A 19,033-nucleotide genomic window follows, 5' to 3' on the forward strand; every position below is an offset into this window, starting at 1 on the left:
AAGTCACAGACGTTTTGAATTCCAAAACTTATGAATTCGAAAGAGACTGAAACAATTTCTGAGAATTTGTGGAGGATGGAAGAAAGCCACCCACCCAGAAGACTGGAAAAAAGCAGACATGGTCATTTTCCACACAGAGGTACTCCATCTGAGGATGGCAGGTCATACACTTTGTAAGAGTGTATGAACTGTAAGAGTTCACTTCAGGATGGAGAAGGTGCATTCAAAGCAGCATACAGGAGTGAGTTAAAAATAAACAGCCTGGAATCTGAAGCTTCAAAGATTTTCCGTTTATTGTCTTCGCTTCTATTTTGGCAGGATATAACTTAGAAGCCACCCAAAACAGGAATGTGCCAGCAGTCTCAGGAGTAAGGCTAAATAAAAAGTAATTGCCTGAGCTTGTGCCCATCTAATACATTTCCTGAAACAGGAATCTTATGAATCCCTTCAAGCTGACTCATCTGTGTAACATTCATCTCACATGAGTTACAATTTTGCATGCTGAAGTATAAAGCTGTTTTAATCAGCTAGAATGTAAGTCTAAGTGTTGTTGGTACTCACATTTTTCAAAGGAACCCCCATGCAGCTATACTATTTTCAAGCAACGCGTTTGGCAAAATGTAAATTGGTCACAAAACAGTATAATATGACTAATACTAAAATAAAATAAAATAAAATTCAAGACTGCACTTGCCAAAGACAAGCCAAACCACAAATATTCAAAATCCAAGATAGGAGACCCCACTGCACGGTCTCCATTACTACTGCTGGCCCATTGGAACACCAGTTTGGATAGCTTAATGTGGTGGGTGGGTGACAGTAGAGCCTTGTGTTAATCAGCTGTACTCAGTTCATTGTTTCAAACCACATCAGTGTGTAACTACTTTCTTCTTCAGTTAACAAAGTCTTCCAAGAGGCTATATGCAAAAAGTGCTGATGCTAATGTAAACCATCACACACCGCACCTCAGCTCCAGTGTTCGTTAGTTTTCCATTCCTGGTTAATACTCCTGTACCTGCTTATAGCTGGAGCCTGAACTTCTGCCTCCACCTAAAATCCAGACCCACAGAGAGAAAATTATCTGGCCCACTTCTCTGTCAGACAACGTCTGGCTTCAGATCAGACTCTATTAACCAGTTATCCCTACCATCACTACAGTAGGAAGAAGAGACATACTTGCCATTTTGCAGTTAAAAAAGAATATTTTGAAAACTACTATCCTGAGTCCTACAGTATGCTAAAGTCTCGTCATGAAGAATGGCACATTTTGAAAAGGAATAGCATAGACACAATAATTTAAGGGTTAAATTGTATTACACCAAAGTCACCAAACAAACAAAAAACCAGAACGTGCTTATAAGTTTTGCAACGCGTTTAGTAGATTTCTGCGTTCTCAAAGGAGACTCCACCAGTAAAACAGGCCACTCCTTGTGTTAAAAGCCATGGTCATGTCTTCAGCCAAGACCTTGTATCTTTGTTTCCCACAGAGGCCATTTTTGATGGCAAGACTGCCCAACCTTGCCCACAGGATGAAGATACAAAGGTCCATCCATATGTAGATGCAAGACTGATGAGAAATTCTAGAAGTTTCAGGTCAAATATTCAGGTGATGAGGCTCTGAGAAGTTTACCATGTCCTTCCAGTACTGACAATGATACAGATCTGTCTGTGGGCTGTATGAAATGGTTTCCCATATCTAAGCGACTAGAGAAACTCCAAGCTCATGCTTTCTCCTTCGCAACACCAAAACCCACCCAAATTTTGCATCCCTCTTCTTTCCTAGCTGTGCCTGCACATGCATTTTATCAAGAATGGTTTTTACCAAATGGTTGGGTGAGAGCAACAAAATCCTGCTGCATGTATGAATACAGCTTCATTCCTGGCTGCTTGATACCGTTTTGCCACCTATTATTTTTTTCTTGGAGATAGAAGTAGAGGAATACCTTCCTCTTGTTGATCAGGGTAAAAAACCTGCCTTCCCTCAAAGTCTCCTCCTTGACTTTATATATTTTGAGCTTTATAAATAAACCAAACATCACAGAAGTGATGGAGAGCTATTTCCTCAGGGCTCTTGGGTGATGCCCTTCTGAATTTGTGTACCTGAGTTCCTTACCTTTCCACAAATGAATACAGCAAGAATGTCAGAAAGTTTAAGTCTCTGCATACTTCTTGCTGCTTTCTGGCAACATCTAAGAATCTCTTGCTCTTTAACATACTACACTGTGTATATTCTATACTCATATTTCAGGTGCAGAAAATTAAATTCAGATACATTAGTAGTTTGATAAGGTTCACTCCTGGGACTTAGTATTAGTTCAAGGAGTTGAACTTTTTTTTTGTTTGAAAATTTCATTTTCTAAAAAATGAATTTTCCGTTGTGTTTCACAGTGGCACTGTCCCTATCAGACTCCTCATGGCTTAGTTAGAAGGCCCTTTATAGGGAGCCATTGCAGAAAGCTGTGTATAAATATTGTTTAAAATGTGGACAAGAAAGTAATTGTACAAAGATGCTTTCTGAGAAACTACAAGAAGATACACAGTTTAAGCCCTCTGAGGTGAATTCTGCTGCTGCTGCATTCACAGGATAGAGGCAGTATGTAAGGCAGGCCTTGGCAGTTGATGCAAACACTGTGTTAGGTGGGTGCTGGTACAAATGCTGTCAATCAGAGGGTGTACAGGTGTTGCAGTTCTAAGTACATAGTCTAATACCTGTCATTTTGCAGTTTCACAAGCAACTCTAATTTGCAGGAATGTTAGTCCTGATAGGCCTATAGTAAAATTCAGCAGTTAGTAATACTCATTATTGCTCTCTAACTTTTTTCCTCTTCCCATAATAGAACTTTTATACTGATAAGAATAGTGGAAAGTAACTATTTGACTGTCACAAATCAGAATGCATCACGTTTTAAGTAGCTTACAAGAAATGTATATTTTCTTCAGTTAGGACAGCATGGCTACTCACCATTACACACACATACAACACAAATGTTATGCACAGAACTGTTGAGATAAACTAGAAGCTAGAGGATACGTGCAGTATTTGTTAACTGAAATAACAGATTAACAAAATACGCATCTAAAATTCTCACCCTGTCCAAGTTTATATCACAATTCCAAACTCAATTTTTTCTAACTAGTGTGAATGACATCTATGGCTTTCCTCATTTGACATGAAAATGGAGACACACTCTCAAAGACATAAGGAACTCATCCAAGGAAGAGCTGTTTCAGGTATAGACCTGGTGCTGGAAAGTGATCCCACATTAGAAGAGAGAGTCATACATCTCTGTGAAAGAAGTGCAACATTTTGTCACTTTAACCTTCAGCCTTAAATACCTTTATCATTGTAAATTAACCTTGCAGTCTTAGTCTTACTCAGACTTCATTATTTTCAGTAGATAATTAAGATGTTCTAGTTGCAGGCAGAAGTAAAATTAATAGCAAATATCTTCCTCTGTGTGTACTGAAGCATGACAATCTACTGAATGGTAAGAGCTGCATAGCCCAGCCAAACTGTCTTTTCCAGAAAGGAAGCTGCTTTTTCTTGGTAAATCTTTTCAGATTATGTCACGTCTTTAAATTTCCCTGAAATGTCCCTGATGTGGTCAATAATATCTTAATACCTGCATTTGGACTTAAACTGCCACAAACTATTGCATATCAATAATTTTAAAATAAAACAGAAAGAACAGAACAGAATCAAATCAAATAGAATAGAACAGTATATGGAAGGGGACCTACCATGATCCAAATGCCTGACCACTTCAGGGCTGACCAGAAGTTAAAGCATGCTGTTAAGGGCATTGCCCAAATGCCTCTTAAATACTGACAGGCTTGGGGCATCAACCACCTCTCTAGGAAGCTTGTTCCAGCGTTTGACCACTTTCTTGGTAAAGAAATGATTAAATTTCATAATTTATTGTAGAAAAAGGAGAAGAGTTTATTTCCTGGGACAGCATCAACTTAACAGCATTTTAAATATTTTACTTGACTACTGTTTGTTCTTGTTTTTAATTTCTCAAGTTTACATTTTTCAATCAGCGGCAATCAGAAATGGTAGCCAGCATGGGTGGAAACAGAAAAAGGCCCAAATCACACATACTCCACTTGAAAAGGATGTGGCAAATCTTTCTGCAGTGACTTCTCCAATCTTAAAGAAAATGTGTGAAAAAACTTAAAAACATACCCACAGCCTAAAAATCCTACATGTTTATCAGCAAGTTACTGCTACTCCTTTGAAGCTGTATTTTTCATTCTATCCCAGGTAACACCGATGATCTGGAAAGTATTCAGCCCTATGTTAAAATCGTGCTGGTATCAGAAAATTTCTTCACTGCAGCAGGTGAAAACCCTAGTAGCATGGGAAAATTCAGGCATTCAAGTAAAAAGTATTAATGCTTCAGAGAAAATACTCCTTTTGGGATATTTAATAAAATCCAGATTATGTTACCCTCTGCCATCCTTAATAGCACTGAGGAATACCTTAACTCTGAAAGTAGTCCTATGTATTTTTATACATACATATATATGTATATCACCAAATCAGGTAAATTTTAAGACATTTAGAAGAGTGCAATGCTAATAAATATTAGCTGGGTTGGTGTTTTGTAGTAGGGTTGTTATATAGAGCTGAGCACAGCATTTTGCAATTGTTTACAATTACATCTTCACAATTATACATGACTACAAACGACCGTTCAATGTTTCTCTTTGTCAGATGAGAGTGTATTAGTATGAGCAAAAAGAATAGAAAGTTTAGATCAAGGGTTACTACAACAGCTGAAGTCTTGTTTGTAGTTATGCAGTAAGGCAAGAAAGTCAGTTTGGTAAGCAGTAAGTAGTCTTGTTTTATCAGGTTATTTTGAAGACTGTCATCATCATCCATCAGGATGATAGATTTTGAAAATCAGTTACAGACGAACAGAAACTTAATGAACCGCTCCCAGCTGTCAACAGCAGCAAGGCTTCAATTCTATTCACAGGAAGGAACTTGATTTCTTACCTTGTAGGTCCTGGAATTGATGGGGATATGCTCTCATCCAGTTGCACAGCAGCAGGAAGAAGATTAGGGATGTCCTGACCTCCAGACCTTTCTGTGCTGTTTTCCTGAGGGGCTCTTTTTAAACCATGCCCATTACCAGGAGGTTGGTCTAATTCTGAATCTTGTAGAGAGCTCTAGAATGAATGAAAAAATAACCCAATTTAAATAGCTACTGCTGTTTTTGAGACTACATAAGCTTGAGGAGTTTTGTTCTGCCCATTGACAGAAAACTCCTGTGGTAGATTTCACTACTTCAATGGAACTTACAGGTTCCAAAGCCAAGCCATTTTTTTTCTTAACTACAGAAAAACAGAAGGAAGTGGTTGAGCCAAAAATAAGTACTAGGAAAAGAAGGGGGAGAGAAGAATGCAACAATTGTTCTAAAGCAGCCAAGGCCTTTACTGACCCAAGGAGGGTATCATCTTCTCTTTTTCTAAGCCTGGCAAATGCCACCTTGCTAAGCAAATTTAAAATGAGAGAGTATGGAAAAAGGCTATAAACTTTGACATTCATAATATTAGCAGTATCTTTGGAGTCAAGTTGAAGATAAAGCCAATGTCAGTCAAGACCCAGCACTTGAATCCCAGTCCAGATTCTTTCTCTCCCACTTCAACAAAGCTCAGAATGCCTCTGAACTGCAATGGAAGGCCTGATTCTTCACCATGTTGCTTTTCTATAATAACTACTACAGGAAATGCTGCAGTTTTTGTAGTGCTAGCTACAGAAATGCTATTACACAAATATGGTAATGCTTCATCACCTCTTCTTAAAGGTGATGGATCTTCATCCATGGAGATATGCCTTTACATGTCTGTAAACATGACTGTGTTTTTTTATTTTGTTTTGTTTCTCTTGCAAACTATTGGTTTTGCTCCAGGGAAGAAGACAGTCCTGTGCAAGTGCCAGGACTGTCACTTGTGTGTCTGAAAATCCCTGTGGTTCTACAATACTCCTATGGGGCTGCTTACAACAGGTAGTGGCATCTTCCTGGTGATTATTATTTTTTGCAGAAGTATCTTCAGAAGGCAAAAAAGAACTGGTAATGCTTTGAAGAGTAGCTGGGGATGTTCTTCAAGTACAACAAAAGAACTGGCGAGAAACAATTAAGTGTAAAGCAAAAATAACACCTGAATGAAGAAGCTCTGCTTCAAATCCTCTGGCACATCAAGCAATAGTGAAAGAGAAGGAAAATGGCTTCATCGGATCACCCTCAACATACAGGCACTGTTATTTTAATTATTGACTGTAACTGTAAAAAGCCTAAGGCACACTTAATGTAAAGACACATAAGTGTACAGACTGACAACAGGAGAACTGCTTCAGAATGATGTCATAGATGAAAAGCATAGTACACAATTCCAACTGATCTCTTGGGCTTTTTTACTTTCAGTTTTTAGGTTTATTTTGTTACAGAAGTAGTCAATAAATTGCAGAAAGCTATTGTTCACAAAATTACACTTCTGGACATGAACATGGTGTGCTTTCATACAACCAAAGGCTTCTTGTGTTCAGAGCCAGGAGCGAGGGACACCCGGTGGACACAACAAGCCCAAGTAATGAGCAATTGAAAAGGTCAGGGCATACTGAAAATAGAAAAAGACTTCCTTTAGACTTAAGGCAAATTTGATTAACTCTCATATCCTCTGCCTTCCCCTGGAGGAACCCCTTCACTACAGCTTTGTTTGCAGAAGTCTCCTTTATCACACCGCTTTCCGCTGGGATAGACCAAGGGTTCTTGGTTTCATGATTATTAAGCACTTACCCAGCATGTGCTGACATCTGGCATTTGGAATATTTATTTAGCTATAGATGTTGGCCCCAAAACCACAGTATACAGCAAAAAAATACTAGAACATCAAGATTTATACAAGGAAATTTGTTTCTTCCAGCCAGAAAAAAAAAAAAAGTAGATCTTAGCTAGCTGACAGGGCTCTGTTTTGCTTTTGATGCTATGTTTTGGGCAGCTTTGCTTTTGTTTGCATGAGAAAGTTTGCATGGAGAGTTTATTTCAGTACGCAAATATGTGTGCAGAGAGAAAGAACTATGAAAAAATGTGTTATTACATTATGAAGAAAAAACCTCAATAAACAAAACCAGTGACTTCTGGGGCCATACATGATCGTGCTGGAGCACGTCCATGGCCCAGTTGCCACTCACAGACCACCACTATACCCACACCCCAGAGCCTACTCCACTTGCCAGTTAGCCTTTAGAAAACGAAGGAAGCCAAGGTGGGGGTATTTGTATCTTGGCAGAAAAGGAACTCCTCCAACTAGATGGGCCCAACCCCAAGAAGAGTCAGTCTTCAGAGCATGCACTGGCCTTGGCCCACCAGGGAAGAAAGACAAGAGCAAGGCAGCAGGTTGGTAAACTCACATCAAGCCCTGCAAGGCAGCCACGGTAGCACGCTCTTACTTGGTCAATGTATCATGTCCAACTGCAAGAGCTATAGTTGGATCAGTCTGGGAGGTGGGCCAAAAATGAATGCCTCACAGTAGCAGCCAAATTAAGAATAATTTTTAGGCCACTTGCAGACAAAAATGACCTCTTTTCCTTTCCCAGAAGGGCAGGGAGGGTAGGGAGAACCACACAAAGAATCCCAAGAAATTAGGCCAATTTACAAATTTGTCCAGATGCCTCCAGCAGTTGGCAAGAGCAGTGAGAACCAATTCTTTATTATTCCTTCTTTCTACTACCACCATCTCAAATTTGCTCCAGCTGATTTGGGTGCTAGGCAGGAGGAATAATACCTCACAGCTCTCTTCAGAAGATGAAGAGCTGCATGTTTGGCCTCCTTCTTCTGAAGCCTCTGTCACCTTCCACAGCAGAAAGGAGCACAGCAAATAATTAAGTCATTAACTTACTGCACTTACATGCTGCACACTTAGTACCCACACATTGCTTCTAATTAATGTCTCTTTCACAAGGTCAAATGCTTAACTCAAAGAGCTCCTTTAGGTTACAATCCTCTGTTCTACTGACCTGCAGTCATCCCACTTTTGGAGCCACAGCATAATAGGGATGCCACTTGTGCACAGGTCTCTAAAATAAAACTCCTTTCTGTGCAGAGAACCAGTATCCTTTGGATTGCCATCCACCAGAGCCATTAATCCCATGAGCCACATGATAACAAATACTTAATCAACAACACGGGCTCCATTACGGCATTAAAAAGAAACACTACTTATCAGACTGTTGTATAATAAACCCAAAGGCACATTGCCACCAAAGCTCAGAGTGCTAACAAATACAAGGAGACCTAGGTCAGTGGTTACATCTCCTAGGTACTTAGAAGCCACCAGTACAATCAGCTCAGGACAATTTGAAACTGTAACATGGAGTCAGGCTCATTTGTCATTGGCTCCCTGAGTCTGGCACTCCACAAAACACTTTGGGGCCAGAATAAATTTGGTTAAAATTTGCTGGATTTTACTTCTACTGTTCATCCTCATAATTCACAAGTTAACTATATCACAAAGACATTTAAGTGCCTGCTATACCTGAACACTTCATCTTATCAAAACTAGGATGTTTCCATATTAGATGCAGGGGAGCACCCATGTCCCAGTGATTTTATCAGCTGTTACACTAGGTCTTAATATCACACACTGGGAGGGGCAGATTGAGAAGGCAAGTAGAGTGATCACAACAAAACAGGGTAGTCATGTGCACTGTTTTGAAGACTATTTTTAACATTTTCCATAGGTTGTTTGGGGGGGTGGGGTGCTGGTGGGATTTTTTGGTTGCTTGGTTGGTTTTGACTTTTTTTGGCTTTTAAATAGTTTTGTGCTTTCAGTGATCTAATATTTTTAGGTTTAAGAAGTTACAGTTCATCTCCCAGCCATCCCTTAGCAACTATCATTGGCCACAGAAAAATCTGACTCTCGTTCTTCCACTTCCAAACATGATCAAATTTAACCCACATTAAAACAAACTTTGCAATGTTGGAGCAGAGTCTGAATTGTTGACACTCTTCTTTCTTTACAGGCTGTCAGGAAAAGCAAAGTTGCCCGCTCACCTAGTAAGGCAAGAACACACATGGCCAGGAAAGTATATTTTCAAAAGACGCTCAAAGGAGGATTTTAACAATAATCTAAAATAAATCTTGATGTAGATATTTAAATGTAAAAGGAACTACTAATATTCCAAGATACAGGAAAGCTTGATGCATTGGTCTACATTTAATGTATTAATCTAATCATCATAAAAGAATATGCTCTGTGAATCTGTGCCAGCCAGCAGAGAAACATAATTCAATTTCTCAATTTTTTTCAAATTTAAGCTAGTTATGCAAATCGAGTGTTGAACTAGCTTTGCAGAGCATGCTTTTATTTTTAATTAACATCTGTGAAAACAATTAGAAAGACTATGTTTTGTTCACAAGCATCATCAGAAAGCTGCTGCTAAATAAATTACTTTTGAGGTTTCAACACAGCCTCTAAAGTGATTTACTATAGAAGCCTGTAGCTAAGTTTGCTCTATATTCATTTCAAATGTAGTATACTCCTTTCTGAAAAGGATTCTGAGATTATAAAAAGTTATTTTATTGAAAGACTTAAAGAAAAAATTATATTAAGAATCAGAATACAGAGGTTCTCAGAAGTTTTTTTCTTCAAGCCCAGGTTTAATTAAAAAAAGAAACAACAAACAAACCAAGTTTGTCAGAGAGATTATAAAAACAACAGAAGGAAAACTAAACAGTTTACAGGTTGTTTTTTTTTCATTTAAGACAGCATACTATTTAAATGAATAAAATAAAACTGATTCTCCTGAAATATGCAATATAATTTGAATTAAACCTTTCCACAAGCACTGGACTCTGCAAGAGCACAAAGTAAATCTGCAGGATCACTTCATTTGCCTGATGACTTTGAACAGGAGCTTAAAAGTTTATTAAAAAAACCCCAAAACAAAACCAAACCAGGAGAACTCCATTAACACTGTAGCCAAAAGGATTATGTGTCCTGTGCTGCTGTACTCTGGCTACAGTTATCATACCAGAAAGAAATTCCTTTAATGCTACATGGGAGCCTGTTGACAGCTCGGCTCCCAAAACACTGTCTCTCCCTTCCTGGTTCAAAGCCATAGCAACAGCACTAGGCAGTGCCACAGACTTGTGTTACAGCAATTCAAGAAGCTTTCTCAACAAGCCACCAGACTCCTGATCACAAAGCACAAACTGGGTCTGGATTTAAAGCCTAGCATTCACGCTCAAGCCCCTTCAAATAAGTGAATTTCATTTGATTCCCCTTTCTCCTTTCACTCAATAAAAGTTGCTGCTTCCTATTACATCTGCCCTCTGCAACATTCCTCCATTAAACACGCATCCTTTTATAGCAGTTGCTGGAACATGCCATAGCTCTGACTAGCTGAAAGTAAACTTTGAAAAGTTACACTAAATTTCCATTCCCACTAACTCCCTCTGGTTACTGGGGGGGGGGAGGAAGCTGGAATGATCCTTTACAAGTCTCAATCAGTAAACCAGAACTTACCTTTTATATTTCTCCATATCTTCCACTAAAAGTTCAGGGTTTTTTAATAGCTTTTTTTAAAGTCTGCCTGCTATAAGTGTTGACTGTTCACTCCCAGGTGCCTCCTCCTCCTCTGCGGGCATGGCAGCAGGCAGTGGTGGTGCAGGTGAATGCTGGGACGCAGAGCAAAGGTCAGCCCTGTGGCACCTGGGCTCCAATTTCAGATCAGCTGCCAAGCTGGCTGAACTGGGAGGACGGACACATGGTCCCCGTTAGGGGCAGTTGGCCACATGTGTCCTCAATCAAACACCTCACATGTGTATGGCTGAGCAGGCTAGCATCAAGCAGAAAAACATGCACATGGAGGCCTTTGGAAAGGTTTCTCTGTACTGCTTTGCAGCAATTGCTCATTTTGCTGCAGGACTGGTTGCAGAGAAAGGGACTGAAAAGTTGTTCATCCACCATCTCAATCAATAGGCTGTTCTTTGTTATTTTTGTTGTATTTCAGCATTAATTCTGTTCCTTGGAAACAGAATTGAGACACCAGAAAATGGCTTGCTGAGATTCTTAAAATTATCAAGTTTAAGAGTTCCTGAAACAGTTCCTGAATTTCCTACTAGAAATCAATACCAATGAAATATGAATAACACAGTCTATGTCAGAGAAGTGAAAAAAGAATAGTTTTAAAGGTTACATTTCCTAAAATCAGAATTGCACAGGACACATGGTTGGGAAATCATAGTTTTAAAATGGCTGTCGCAATTTTTAAAGACAGAGCAGGTTTTAGGAGCTACCTTTTAATTCCTCTGGCTTTTTATTTTTGTTGTTCTGCAGGTACAGTAACTGAGTAGCAAATTAGATTTTTCCAGTCTTTATATTCTTGGAGAACCACTGTTTTTCCCTTATTTGAAGAAACGGTACCAAAATAGATAAAAATTAGATAGAGTGGATATTGCTTTAACAACCAGAACTTTTCAATTAAAACAGCAAACACTGGTCAGCAAAACTGCTGATCATGGGACAGTCACAAATTGGTTCCTGACTTATTGGGCCAAGCTTGAACTCTGCGTGACAGTTAAGATCTCAAGAACTATACTAAAATTTGGTTTTATTACATTGCAAAGGAGACAAATTCTGATCTTAATAAACAACTTGTGCAGGAACCTGTATTATTCAGTGCCTGCCCTTTGTTGAGAGTGGCTGGAGTATGGGAGTTTAGAGAGGGGGATGACCGTCAGGACCACTTTTTTTCCCCCCAAACCTCACGACTGCTTAATTAATTGGATGTAATTATGACATGATCAGATGCAAAAAGCAGACTCTTTCCTTAAGGGAGATTCCATACAGGATTTTGCAATTACAGTAATTTTTTTCTTTAATCAGTAATTGTGTAAAATGCTGTTTGTTCTGGCTTGATTTGTCTCTCACAGGAGTAAAACTTTAAGCTCATGTTTTTTCTGATTAAAATCCTAAAAGGGACAGGAATGCAAAAATTTGCATTTGGTGAAAGTTTCATTTAATCTGCTTCTTACAAATACAAGAATCAAAGTGTGATGTGGTAACAACAGCATTTGAAAAATTCTGGCAACAATATTTATGGTAAGTACCTACAACATTTTCTTAGAGGAAAAAAAGGTGGCTTTCCCTCCTGAGAAATACCTGTGCTGTGAACATAAAAATAAACAGTGGCAAGTGGTGGTGGGGTGTGTGTGTCTGTGTGTATTTTTATATATAGTCAGTATATTTATATACAGTCACCATCTTATCCTCGGTTTAGCATTCTTCACAAAACACACAACTTCTAGCTACAGCAAGAGCAGTTCAAACCTTCAGGCTTCATTGTTTGTGTTTATGACCCTTCCAATCCACTGAGGGCACTAAGCTGTTTATCTTCAGAGCCTCATAATGTCAACATAAGTATCTTTTCAACAACTTGCTTCTATGTTTAAGCCTTAAGTTTGAACCTACGTAGCATGAGTTTGCACAGGGCTAAGTGAAGCATAGCTATGTAACTGGCTTCATGGTTCTTTTTAACCTAGTCTTTCCATCCGTTTATGTGATTTATGTTCAGGAGACAAGAATAACCTGTGAATTTTCTTTTGCAACCCCACTAGTCTTGCTGCAGCTTCTTATTTTACTTTGTCCCTTTCCTGACAGTTGGATGAAGGCCTGATGAGTACCTACATTATTTTCTTAAGGATGGCAAGTGTATGCGATACAGCAGGAGAGAGAGAATAAAATTGATGATCCTGGGGAAAAAAATCTTCACCACATAACTTGCAATCTTCAGTCAATATAATTTTAGCTAGAGCAGCTTTCTGACTAGTGATTCTCAGCAGCTTAACAATGAAACACTTGAGAAAATACTGTTAGATTCATATGAAGTACTATTGGGAAAATCCACTCCAAGTTGAGTTCTAAACTCTGTTGTGCTCCCCAGTCAATAGAGTTTGCTTACCGAGCAATTTCTAACTGCCCCTGTCTGTGGAAAATGTAGGTCCAACATTTTCATACTATTTCTAAATAGAGAAATGTAGTAAATAATTATAGAAGCTCTTTATAAATACAAGATGTTTTTCCTTTTCATCTGTACTCATAAGTGTGCATTTCCCATTATAAATACTAGTAGCTTTACAGATGCGATGGCAATTTTAACCATTAATTCAGAAGAGAAGCAATAGTCTTCCAACCTCCTTTTCACTATGCTTTCAAATTAAGAACCCTGCCACAACTTTGAATTTTATTCTTCTTTCATCCCCTCTTCCTTCGTTCACAGGGAAGAACAAGTATACTAATTATTCATTGCAGTGAGAAGTGTCCTAGAATTTGCTGCATTTGCATAAATGGACATATAATTCTCTGAAAACAATGTTCTTTTTGTGTAAATTCAAACCAGTACTTGGTATTACTCACCATAGAATACTGGACCAGTAGTAATTACCATTGGAAGTAAGTATTAATGAATATTGTGACTGGAGGTGGGCTAGAACTACATAAGCAGTAATGGGCACACTGGCCTGTAGCCACTGGCCATCGACTGTGGAGCATTCTGCTGCCCTGTGCATTCCTGATCTGCAATGGATGAAATAGAAGGAAAAATGAAAGAAAATAATTTTGAGATAGAAGTGGTGCATCATGATGGACACAACAAACTCTAAGAAAAGCTCATGTAGGGTAACAGCATACCTCATTAAAATGCCATAGGCAAAATTATTATGCAGAAAACTGGGAATGTATTTCTATTCCCAATTGAATATAAACAACAGAATATATACAAATGTTATTGCACTGTTCAAAAAGTATGTAAACACACAGTATGAACACCAAAGCTCAGAGGAATTTGCCCCATTATCATCTGTGGGAATGAAGAGTGAAGGCTGGGAAGCTGCTCATGTGCCCAGTGCATTCTCTGCTGATCCCTATAATACTGGGATCTGGCAGAAAAGCCGTACCAATTAACTAGTTCCATCATTTTGCATAGACGTAAGGAAGTTGAAATATGGGAAAAGTAACAATGCAGAATATTAACTGCAGAATATGCAGCAGATTTGTTCATAAGGACTAAATGGAGAAATCCTAGCAGGAATACTGACGCTTGATGCTTCAGGAAATACTCTTCAAAAGTTGTGGCCTCTTTGGAAAGCATGCATGTGTTGAATATCTTACACATTTCACAGCAGAAAGCAAGAACAAAAAAGATAACTACACGTTAAGATATTTGTTTAAAAAGAAACAGACAATAACAAATGTGGCATAACCAGCTTTGGCTATTTACTTATTCAGAAAATATAGAAGAAAGGATAAAGCAAAATATATAGAAATAACTTATGTCTAACTGACTTTGAAATTCTCTTTTCAACTGTGGGATAAAATATGCACTGCTAGAATTTCAATTCAGCAGCAGTTTTCACCTTCAAAGAGCTTTACAATTACTTGGTAACTGACTTTTTAGTCACAAGAAAGGCTGTGAAAGACTACAGATCTCCAAGTGGCAAGAGTTAAAAACCTCAGTTAAGATTACTACATATTAGAAAATCCAGCCTATTTGAGCTTTAGAGAATTTTGTACTCATGTTTCCAATGACAGAGAGCTCTTTTTTTTTTTTTAACATCCTCCACCCTCCCCTTCGGCAGATGCCCCTCTAGTAAATGGAAAGCCATGATAAAAACCAGCCATGAAAGGCAATAATAATCCTCTAATGCATAGTTATTTTGGGAGCTGGTCCTTGAGTTAACTGCACAAACCCCTGGAAGAGTGTGGGCATGGCTGGGGTGCAGAGCTAGTATGCTGGGCTGATGCTCCCTCACACAGACCACATGCCTCAGTCAAACTTTTTCGAGAACAGATTTATTGGTTCTAGTCAGCTTGGTTTCATTTGCAAGTGTGGCTTCATTAGCTGGCATCTGTGCCCAGACTATCAAGAGGTCTAAGGCTGAGTAAGTGCACAGACACATCTGTCTATGAAACTATGAGCTTTTTCTTTTTCTTATGGCTATGTAGATGATTTTTGAACATTTGGCTGTCCAGAAAAGCCAAGGAAAAGCCTGATGACAGACCTTGCCATTCCTCTGTGCATCTGGGTGAATAAAGGTGTGTCTAATGGGCACCACAATGGCTGAGACTGACACTTCCATGAACTGCAGTGCTTCTCATAGCTTCCCATTAAAGAATACCTCATTTACTACCCCTGTATTTTGCCTGCTAAAGGTTGGATCTCAAGGGTCAAACTGGGTCAAAATGTCTGTTCTTCTAGATTGTTTCTTTTTCAATTTAAACACATTTCTCTTCATCTGGAGTTTTGCTTTTCAAGGAAAATTCATGTTAAAAATAGCTTGTATTTAATTCAGCATAAGCCAACAAGCTGTGCCACTGACAGAGGCCCTTGTTTGGAAGCAAGTTTTGCTATCTGAAAAGGGCCGGTTACAAATCTAAAATCTTTCAGCAATTTGGACTTTGTGTACTGTTACAGCGAAACACAACATGGTTAGTATATGTAAAATAACTTTGCTAAATATACTGCTGGCCCCAGCCTTATTTTATCCAAGTATTATCTTTGCTCATTTTGACTAAATTTAGATTATATTTTCCTCAGAGGCTGATCTTTACAAGACAGATTGGGTATTTACTTTTTCTCTAAGTATCTACTACATCCTTCATAGTAGCACATCTATTCCACAGACCTTCCCTCTTCGTAAATGAGTTCTAAACTTAGCACAGGCTCTCCCATCTTTAATGCAAACCATGTGTATGGCTTCCAAATGACTCATCTGAGAGCTAGCGCTGTGCAATGGTGTTCTCTGATAAATACAAAAACAACTCATGTCAATTGGTACTGAATATAAGAACACCACCCACAGAGCTATTTTAATTGTGTTAGAGTTTGAAGGAAAGGCAGCATGCAAAGGGGGTCAAATACAGACTGTTTCTCTAAAGCATAGATTGCTACCAAAGAAAAAAGTTAAAAGCCGCCAGATTTTTTTTTTTTTTTTTTTTTTACAACTTGCTGAAAACTTACATGTAGCTGCCTTGCAAATTTGCAGTCAGTGTCAAAAGTATCCAAGGCCAGAAGCAGATACATAAAAAGAGGAACGGCCAACCCTGATGCTAACATTTTGAAATGCAAACCATGCAAACCCATTTCATCATCCGCTACCTGCTGTGTTCCTTGGCTTGGTGGTATAAGGATGACTATCTGCCTTGGAAACTTCTGACTAAAAATGAATGTATTTAAACATTTCAGTGGCTGTAAGAATGTTCACTATTCATTAAGCAATACTTTTTCAATAGCTGTTCAGCAGCTTAAGTGGCTTTGAAGATTTTATTACTACTTCTTGTTATTTCTCTGTTAATAGTGACTTTTAATGCAATTTGGATTTCTAGCATTTATTTTGTTTTGCTTTGGGGTTTTTTTGTGGGTTTTTGGGTGGTGGTAGTGGTGGTATTTTGATTTAGTTGGTTTTTTAAAGTCTGAAAAAGAGAACAGAGCTTACTTCCCTTATTAGAAAATAAGAACTTTTTATTAGATTTCTTAATTTCAGTAACTTTTAAGTAAAGTCTTCTCAGCCTCAGGAGGCCTCCTGAATAAATATATTTGACTTTCAAAAACTTCCTAAGTGAAAGCTTAGATAGAGAAGAAATTCTCATTACTTACTTAGTAATGGGAACTAACATATTCCCCTCTTCCCAACCTCTGAAAAAAGTTGGGACCAAACCTTGGGCTAACTTGGCCTGAACAATTAAGAATTATGGAAGATTTTTCTTCTAAAAAATTCTTTATGAAAAAAATCTAACTTGTAATAGTGATTCCCTTGAGAGGGTCCACTTTGCATTGCACAAGGTACAGCACATCTGCTGAGACCTGAAGTGGAAGCAAAATGAACCCTAATGCATTTTGTCATCTACCATAATATATGGCAGGAGAGACAATGAAACATATCCTGGTATTTTAACTGTTGAAATCAATGAATTGCAATTTTTATTCAAGTTTATATCAACACAGTAACTTATAATGTAATTGTACACCACTACCCATAGCCATACGGGATCCCTTCATTTCAAGACTAAAAATAAATCACCAAACAACATGCATTGACAATGCACCCTTCTGAAATGGCTGTAAACTCCTGGATCAGCACACATTGCAAGGTCATTTCTCAACAAAAAGCTATTGTGTGTCAGGGCTCTGAGGGCACCATAGGCATTGCCTGGCTCCCAGGGCCTCTCCCAACCCTGCCCATGGCCCAGGATGCTATTTCAGTTCTCCCAGGGACATCATCCCTAGCGATGCCATAGGGTGTTGGTCTCCTGCTCAAACACAGTCCTGCCCTGCCTGGCTATCTGCCCCCCACAGACTGCCATCCCGGCCCCATCTTGGCCTGTCCTCCTCCTCAGGGACATGCCTGATGCCCTGGGGCTGGGGCTGCCCCGGGCTGCTCCCTAGCCATCCCCTGCCTGCCCTGCTGCCAGGCTGGGGAGGTGGGATTAGGCAGCCCTATTCTCCCTGTGGGGATCAAGAGTGGCTCCTATCCCCCTGGGAGCAACCACCTGCATAGTGCCCCGATGCTATGTAGTACCATCATTGCCAAACAAACAAAAAGTTGCCTTCAATTATGATAAATGAGCCTTAAATATGAGTGTAACTGGGAGCAGAAGATACATGTGGGATAAGCAACTGGTGAAACTGATTTCTGTAAAATTTGCTGTAGGCTAGTAGGGAAAGAAGATGCAATCACACTGTCACACTCACCTGATTTTCCACACTACTGTTCTCATTGCCCATTTTGATGTTGATGTCCAGTATCAAACAGCAATTAAAGAAAGATCACTGGAAGAAAAAAAAAGTTCTAAGTCTTCTGTAAAAAAAAACAAAAAAAACCCAACAAAACCCCCTGGAAATTTTTGAGGAATGTCATCTCAGTCACCATATCAGCTGCCCCTCCTGACATTCAGTCCTACAAAGATTTAGAGTCATAAATCAGGCAAAGAACTCCTAATGCTTTTATTTCATAGTGTCTCTCTGCTGTCTTCCCCACACTGGCTCCACTTATGCTGAAACACACTCCTTGAAATAGCTTTATTACTGTTTCTGGATTATCCCATGTCATTTGAGCAGAAAGGCATTTTCCTTGCCAAAGTTACTTTGGATGGACAGCCCATATGAAAATGTTATTGTTTTAACTGTATTCAAACTACTTTTATTTCTTGGAGATCCTGGGCTGAGCTGCATGCCCACATTGTCAGAACCACAATGTTAAACCTGACTGTTACTGTAACAGAAACAGTTTCCTATAGATGCACTCAGCTTTAAGAAAGAGTGAATGAATTTTTTTATCCTTATCACTGGAATTTTAATCTGCTTTTCTAAGGCACTATTCTGCTTACAATGTTATGACCTAACCACATTTTCTTTACACCTAACATGATCTGCCAACCTTAATTACTACTGGTTTTATACTAGTTCAACCCTAATTATTTAATTTCAAAAAAAATCCTCTAAGCATTAGAACTGTAAACATCAGCTCTAGAATTATTATCTCCCCAGGCATCATTAATTTCTGTATTTTTTTAAAAAGGATACTTAATAGTAAGAGTACATAATAAGAGATTCACTCAGACATTTACTTTGTGTTCTAGATATTTTGGGACTCAGGCATTTAAATTCACTGTATTTATTTTATTACTGGATAGGTGAAAATTATACACACTCTTCAATTATTTTTTCCAAAGAATGTGGGATCGGTCTGCAGTATTTGTCAAGAAAAACTTCATTAAAGTCAGGCTGTAAAAGAAATATTGCACTTTGATAGCCAAGGAAACCATAAAAGCTTTTAAGGAATGTTATTACTTATTACTACAGTACACTTTTTTTAAACTTGAAAGATTATTTTTCTTCACAGGAGGCTTGGAGAGAGAAAGAAATTCAACACTGTGCTTTTAAGCAATGCCTTTTGACTTGAGTGTCTTCAAGGGATAGATTGGTGCTTGAACTCACTCCTGTTGAAATCACTGGGGCAAGGATTGC

General features: G+C 38.7%; 1 protein-coding gene across 8 annotated transcripts in view; it reads right to left on the reverse strand.

Moving 5' to 3' along the window:
• TACC2 (transforming acidic coiled-coil containing protein 2) overlaps positions 1-19,033 on the reverse strand; it is a 146,099-nt gene that overhangs the window by 111,546 nt on the left and 15,520 nt on the right. For all 8 annotated transcript variants that reach the window (XM_080401488.1, XM_080401487.1, XM_080401490.1 and 5 more), the window contains 2 exons: positions 17,759-17,836; positions 5,003-5,175 (listed from right to left, as the gene is read on the reverse strand). In XM_080401488.1, the coding sequence (XP_080257614.1) occupies positions 5,003-5,175; positions 17,759-17,791 (206 nt within the window). In that variant the 5' untranslated portion in view covers positions 17,792-17,836. The remainder of the gene's footprint in view (positions 1-5,002; positions 5,176-17,758; positions 17,837-19,033) is intronic.

The sequence above is a fragment of the Falco punctatus genome (genome assembly GCF_963210335.1).
Source record: "Falco punctatus genome assembly, chromosome: 9".
Lineage (NCBI taxonomy): Eukaryota > Metazoa > Chordata > Aves > Falconiformes > Falconidae > Falco > Falco punctatus.